This window comes from Buteo buteo, chromosome 13 (assembly GCF_964188355.1).
Source record: "Buteo buteo chromosome 13, bButBut1.hap1.1, whole genome shotgun sequence".
NCBI lineage: Eukaryota > Metazoa > Chordata > Aves > Accipitriformes > Accipitridae > Buteo > Buteo buteo.
In genome coordinates, this window is record NC_134183.1 from 2222015 (window position 1) to 2228830 (window position 6816).

The window sequence follows — 6816 nt, forward strand, 5'->3', positions numbered from 1 at the left end:
TTGCCGCCCTGGCCGAGTCCGGTTTTGTCTGTCTCCGAATCCCATTTCTTCCCCAGCATCCTGCCAGGGCTTCCCTCGCTCTGATGGCTGGGCTCAGGACCTGCCCTGATAAAAAAGGGGGGACACCCCATGCCCCATCAGTGAAGCCAAAACCATGCTGGGGCTTCAGCGTGGCCCTGGCGTTGCTTGGAGGCTGTTAATAAATCAGACACCGGTGGGGTGTTTAACTTTTAATACAATGTATATTTATTGCAAACAATAATATACAAAAAAAAAAAAAAAAAGGTAAGTTTCACAAAGAGAAGGATCTTGCAAACAAAACAAAACAAACTTACCTAAAGACAAAATATGATTTAAATGACAGGTCTTTTAAGTTACAGAAATACTTTAAAAAGATCTGCTTTTATACAGAAATAGAAAGATGCCATATTATAAGAGTGCTTTAAGATTTTTTCTTCTACTGAATCCCTAAAAAAAAAAAAGTTAACAAATATATCATTTTTTTAAATAAAAAAAGTTTGCTGTCTTTTTTAAAAAGCAATCCTTAACTGTTCAGCCACAGCTTCACCAAAGTCAGTGTCCCCACCTCAAGCCAGTTTTGGGGGTGGAAGGCTAAAACGGTGCCGCCCCTGCGGCACGGCCGGGGCGTTGGGTCTCGTCCTCGCACGAGCTCGTGTGTCCCAGAGAGCTGAGGCAGAAAACAAGGCAAATGATTCAGTGATACGCTACATTTGCAATCTTTAGTTTGTACAAAATTTTTTTTTTCCAGTTTATCCTTAAGACAAAAGAAAAAAGGAAGAGCACAAGTTTGTACAAACCCAGGACACAGATTCCAAAAAGAATAATAATAATAATAATAAAAAAGAATTAAAGAGATAAATAAAGGACTGGTTACAGTTTAGACCATAATTTAACAGGCACGGTTACCTTCCAAATAATGCTCCGACAAATGCAATCGCTTTTGAAAGGACTTTAAAATAGGAGGGAGATTTAAAAAAAAAAAAAAAAAAAGAAAATTGTGATTAAAAACTGCTCTTCTCACAAAATAAATAATTTAAAGTATCTGTGATGTCCCGCAAGCAGAGAGGAGCCCCTGGATGGGTTTTGCATCAGGCCTGGGGTGGACTGGAGGTGGTGGAGGGGGTCGAGTTCTGCACCCCCCGCCCCAGGGATGGGCAGAGCTGGGGACAAGCGATTATCACAGGGCTGCTTTTAAGGCTTCTCAACAGCACTTTTTGCTGTTTTGGTTTTTGTGGGTTTTTTTAAAATCTTTTTGTTTTTCTTTCTTAAGGCTCAAGGTTATTAAAAAATAAAGTTAAAATCTCCTCCTGGCTGGTTTTGCTATTAGTTAGAAAAATAAAGCCTCTCCCATGCTCGTCCCCGCGCAATCTCAGCTCGCGTCTCCCGCGCTGCAGAGCTGACCATCGCTCAGCCTGACGCTGGCCACTTAACAGAGCTTTGTTCCAAGTTAAAAGCACGCCGTTTTGCTTTTTTATTTTTATTTTTAGAGAAAAAGACACTTATCTATACAAAAATACCTCTGACTGCAAGAAAACCTAGGACTGCTCCACTAAGTGTCATTTTTTAGCTGTTGGAAAAATAAGAGCATTTAAAAAAATCTCTAAAAAATATGTATAAATCCCCTCAAATTGGTAACGAATCATACACAGTACATACTAAAAAATATTTAAAATAGAGAATATTCCTCACAGAGGACTCTGAGTTTTCTCTTTTTTTTTCCCCCCTTTTTTTTTCTTTTTCTTTTTTTTTTTTTAATTACTGCTAAAAAAAAAAAAATCATTACAAAAGTCCAGAGAACAGACAGCTGAGCTGGTTGGTTAGAAATCTCATCTCCATGCTGCGCCCTGGAAGCTGAGTTAAAGTCCAGTCCTTGGAAAGTCTGTCCCGAGTTTTGCCGGTTCTCGGAGCGGTCTGGCCACTTCCTGGAGGATGCTGTAGTGCAGAAGGCTCGAGGCGCTCTCTCCTCCCCGCCAGCTTTAACTTCAGCGTCTTTTTTTTAATTATTATTTTAATTTTGAAGAAGGAGAAAGTCTGAGGAAGTTCTCCGTTCTTCTTGTTGCTTCTTTCGTGCTTTTTTGAGTATTTTTTTTTTTTAGTTTCTTTTTTTCTTTTATTTTTTTTTTTTTCTTGGGAAAAAAAAAAAAATGGCTTTAGGGTCTGGTGAGCTGTGTGTAGACGGGCTGTTCCCAGTGCTGCGGGCTGTGGGTCTGGGGGATGGAGGGGACCCCCGACGTGTCTGCGATGGGGGTGTACATGGGGCGCTGCGTGGGGTTCATGTAGGTGAAGGTGGAGTAGAGGCTGCCGCTCTGGCCGGCGGCGTGGCTGTAGTAGGAGCTGGAGTTCTGGTGGTCGGTGTAGTCGTACTGGGAGCGGGTGATGGTGGGGTAGGAGGAGCCGTAGTGCTGGAGGTTGAAGGAGCTGTAGTTGAGCTGCTGCGGGGAGTGCTGCTGCTGCTCGCTGTAGTGGCTGGGGCTGAGCTGCTCCGTCTTGATGTGCGTCCTCTGCTGCGCCTGACCCTGCTCCCCGCTCAGCGCCGGCAGCCCGTGCTGCGCCGGCGGCTGCGGCGGCGGCGGCTGCTGCGGCGGCGGCTGCGGCTGCTGCTTGGACATCCAGCCGTGGCCGGCCCCGGTTTGCGAACCCGCCGTGCTGCTGATGCCGTAGCTGCCGGTGTAGGTGACCTGACCGGTTTGCCCGTGGGTAACCGGGACCCCCGGGTGACCGTTCGGGGGAAGGTACTGATCGAACTCGTTGACGTCGAAGGTCTCGATGTTGGAGATGACGTCGCTGCTGAGCTCGCCGATGTCCACGTCTCGGAAATCGATGTGGGGCGGCTGCCGGCCGCCTTCTTGCAGAGGGCGACCCTCCCGCTTCAGATCCTGCTTGCCCGGCTGCGCGTCCGTCTTGGGGGTGGTGGGGGGCGTGGGGGGGCCCTGCGATTGCCCTGCGGGAGGAAGGAAAAGAAAAAAAAAAGGCCACGGGCGTCAAGGCGGGGGGTGTCGCCCCCGCGGCTCCCCGATAACGCCGTTAATAATTAACCCACGGCCGGGCGGATAACAGCGCGTCGCTTCTGCCAGCGGTTGCGGCGGGGAACGCAAACATCTCCAGGTGCGAGGAACGCAGACGCGAGCCCTATCAGCGCCGATCTGTTGCGCCGGGTAGAGTTACCGAGCCTTCAGATGTGAGCCGCGAGAGCGGGGCCATCTTTTGTTTTTTTTTTTTTTTTTTTTGTTTTTTTTTTTCCCCAAAAGGTATGGGTTTACGTTTCTGCTAGCAGAGGGGTTGGAAGCGGCCGTAGGGGCTGGCACACCGGGGTGAGAGTTGCTACGGGCAAGGCTCGTGGGCAGCTCTGCCCCTGTCGTCCCCTTCTCACTGCATTTCTGGGTCTCCCTCCTTCCCCCCCCCCCCACTTACCCAATCCCAACTTCAGCCTGGTTTGGAACGCAACTTTTTGTAGGTAGCCGTGACTTACCAACCCCCCCCAAACACCCTGCCAAAAAACTTGCCGGTACCCACCCGAGTGCTCCCCGGGGGAGTGCACCTCGCTGATGCTGGAGGACGACTGCGGGGAGTCTGCCTGCAGCGCCTTGAAGATGGCGTTGGGGGAGATGTGGGTTTGCTCGGAGCCTTCCTCCTGCTCCGACTGCCCGTTCTTCACCGACTTTCGCCGCCGCGGCTGGTACTTGTAGTCGGGATGGTCCTTCTTGTGCTGCACCCGCAGCCGCTCGGCCTCTTCCACGAAGGGACGCTTCTCGCTCTCGTTCAGCAGCCTGGGGGGGACGGGGGACACGGCGGGCGAAGGGTCAGCTGCAGCTCATGGGGGTGGGGGGGCATGAGGGACTCCCCCCAGCCTAAATCTCTCCCAGGGATCCCCCCCGAATAGCAATGCAAAACCCCCCCCAACACTGAACGCCCTGGCTGGGGCACATGCTGGCTGTCACCCCCCTTCTTGCTCCCCCCGGATTGTTTCGGTGGCTGAACAAGAGGTGCAAGAGTCACGGCAGGGTCTGGCCCTCGCCCTCCCCGTCCCGTCCCTGGGGTGCTTTAGGTGACGGCCCCGTCGCTGCCTGCCAGGGCCAGGTTTGCTCGCTCCTTTCTCCTCCCTGCCTCAAGAGCAGCCGCAAATTTAGGATTCCCCCCCCCCGCCCTCCGCCCCTTCTGCAGTCACAGAGTAAGAGGCGGCCAGGTGACTCACTTTCCTTCTGTTTTTCTCCCCTCCCTGCCTTATTTTGGAAGTCGGAGGGCACCCAGCCATGCGCCACTCATCGCACCCACCCACCCACCCGGGGCTTGGCACAGCATCGCGGGCGCTCGCCCTGCGCCCGGCTTCTGCCCCCCAAACCACCCCTCCCCTTCCTTGCCCCGCATCGCTTCTCCTCCCGGGGCCAAGCTGATGCAATCCAGAAAACCATCATTTCCTCTGGACAAGAGTACAAACAAACAAACGCCAAGGCAGGCCCCGCTCGCCCGGCCGTGGGGGCTCTGTCAGCCCCCCTCCTGCCCCGTGGGGTCAGCTTCCACCCGGGACGTTGCTCGAGGGAAAGAAACCACTTGCAAGCCCAGAAGGCAGCCAGAGGGAACTACTTTCCCCGCTTTCCCCTTAGTATTCTTGGCTTCTCCTACGCCAAACAAGTTTGCCGGCACACGCAAAAGTTTTCGGCGACTTTTCCGGGCTTGAAACCATCCTCTCCCTCCTCTGACTGCTGGCAGAGGTTAGAGCAAACTTTGCAGGCTCCAGCCTTCCCCCCCCCAGCATCCCCAGTTTTCCCCCCTTTTGCTGACCCGACTCGGCCTCCCCGCTCACCTCCAGAGCTTGCCCAGGGTTTTGCTGAGCTCGGCGTTGTGCAGATGCGGGTACTGGTCGGCCAGCTTCCTTCGGGCCGCCTGTGCCCACACCATGAAGGCGTTCATGGGTCTCTTCACGTGGGGCTTGTTTTTGCTGGATCCGTTCACCCGGACCGGCATGGGGACCAGGGTCCAGTCGTAACCCTTGAGCACTTGGCTCACCGCCTCTCGGATGCACACCGGGAACTTGTCCTCGTCGCTCTCCTTCTTCAGGTCCGGGTCACCCTTGGGGAAGGTGTTTTCTTGGGGTCTGGTGTTCTCCGTGTCCGAGCCGGATCCAGAGGGACAGGGAGACCCGGCGGAGTCATCCGACATGGTGGGGCTGGGGGCGTCGGAGATACATTTGTCCTGTTCTTCTGTCATTTTCATGAAGGGGTCTAGGAGATTCATGCGAGAAAGTGGCCGAGGGGGGGACGGGGGGTGAAAAAATAAAAAGTAAAAAAAATAATCAGGTGGCTAAGGGGCAGGGAAGGGTTAAAAAAAGTAAAACTAGGAGAGGCGAAGTCTCCACCAGCTTGAAGCCGGGCTGGGGAAGAAGAGGGGGAGAGCTGGAAAAAGTTTGCAAAAGTTTTTTTTATTATTGTTATTTCTCCCTACCCCTCTTAAGTCAAAAAAACACCACCAAAAGAAAAAATATCAACGACCCAAAGCCACAAGGCGGGGGGGGGGGGGAAGAAACTTTTGCAAGTTGCAGGAGAGAAAGGACGGCAGGAGGAGGGTCGGGGGGAAGAAAAAAAAAAAAAACCCACCCCAAAAAAAACCCCGGAGCGGCGGTGGCGGGAGGCCGGGGTCGGTCGGGCAGAGCGGGACCGTGGGGGGGTGTGGGTGGGTGGGTGGGTGGCCGTGGGGTGGGCAGCGCGAAGCCGGGCGCGCCCCGCCGGTCTCCAGCGCGGCTCTGCGGCCCGCGCCGCGGCGCGGGAATAAATACTCTCCGCGGCGATTTCGGTTCGGGAGCTTTCCGCCAATGGGAGGCCGGCCCCCGGGGGCTGGCGCGAACGCTATTGGTTAACGCCCGGGCGGAGGGGCGGGGTCTTGGCGGGGCGCGTAGAGGCGCTCAGCGCCGCGCAGGGGAGGGGGGGAGGAAAGTTAAGTTTTTTTTTTTTTTTTTTTTTTTTTTTTTTTGGGGTGGGGGCAAGCGGCCGTGGAGCAGCGAGCGCCTTTTGCGCGGGTGCGCAGCGGCGGCGGACCCCAGCCGCCCTATTTTTTTTTTTTTTTAAATTTTAATTTTTTTTGGGCGGGGGGGATTCCCGGAACGAGCATTGGGGGGGGGGGGGGGGGCGAGCTCTCCGCGGGCGCGGAGGGGGTGGGGGGGTTTGGGGTTTGGGGTGGGGGGGGCGGTGCGCGCAGCCGTCCAGAGGGGGCGCCAAAAGCCCAGGAACGGCGCGGCGGGGGCGGGGAGCGCTGCGCGCCCGCGCGGGGCGGGGGGGGATGTCCGCGCCCCTCCGCGGGGGGGGCGTGAAACCTAAAATACCCCAACCCCACTTTATTATTTTTTTCTTTTTTTTGGGGGCGGGGGGCGTCTCCCCGCGCCCCTCCCATCCCGCGATATCATACCCCCCCTTTTTTTTTTAAAATTAATTTTTTTTTTTTATTTTATTTCATTAAGCCCGGTGGCCCCCACGCTGTCCCGCGGGGGGGTGGCGGACCGGGCTCCGCTCTGCAGCTCGGTGTCACCCGTGCTGGAGCTCTGGAAGGGGAAAGGGGGTTGCGCCCCCCCCCAAAAAAAAAAAGTTTTGCCGAGTTGACCCACTGTTGTCATCAAAACAAAAAGCAAACAACTGGGCGCTGGGAGCTTTCCAGGGTTATCTCTAGATAAATGCAACTATTTCTCTTTATAGTAAATCGTGTTTTATTAGCGAACTGCTTTTCTGTGCGCGTTAGAATTAAAGCTCAGGGATGCTGGCAGGAGAGAAGTCATTACCTAGGTCGACAATAAAGCAGATCTCGTCTTTT

The 6816-nt window shown here is 54.2% G+C and overlaps 1 protein-coding gene across 1 annotated transcript; it reads right to left on the bottom strand.

The window, feature by feature from the left end:
• Positions 1 to 217: 217 nt before the first annotated feature.
• On the bottom strand, positions 218 to 6095 carry SOX9 (SRY-box transcription factor 9). Its single transcript, XM_075044203.1, has 3 exons — positions 4823 to 6095; positions 3535 to 3788; positions 218 to 2962 (listed from the first exon to the last, which is right to left on the bottom strand). Exons 1-3 carry the CDS (start codon positions 5251 to 5253, stop codon positions 2172 to 2174), a joined length of 1476 nt encoding a protein of 491 aa, XP_074900304.1. The 5' UTR covers positions 5254 to 6095; the 3' UTR covers positions 218 to 2171.
• Between the last annotated feature and the right edge of the window lie 721 nt (positions 6096 to 6816).

Coding starts and splice junctions, on each gene's coding strand:
- SOX9 (XM_075044203.1), bottom strand. CDS start 5,253: ATGAATCTCCTAGACCCCTTCATGAAAATGACAGAAGAACAGGACAAA. Junction 3,789..4,822: donor ACCCTGGGCAAGCTCTGGAG/GTGAGCGGGGAG, acceptor CGTCCCCCCCAG/GCTGCTGAACGAGAGCGAGA. Junction 2,963..3,534: donor CTCCCCCGGGGAGCACTCGG/GTGGGTACCGGC, acceptor TTCCTCCCGCAG/GGCAATCGCAGGGCCCCCCC.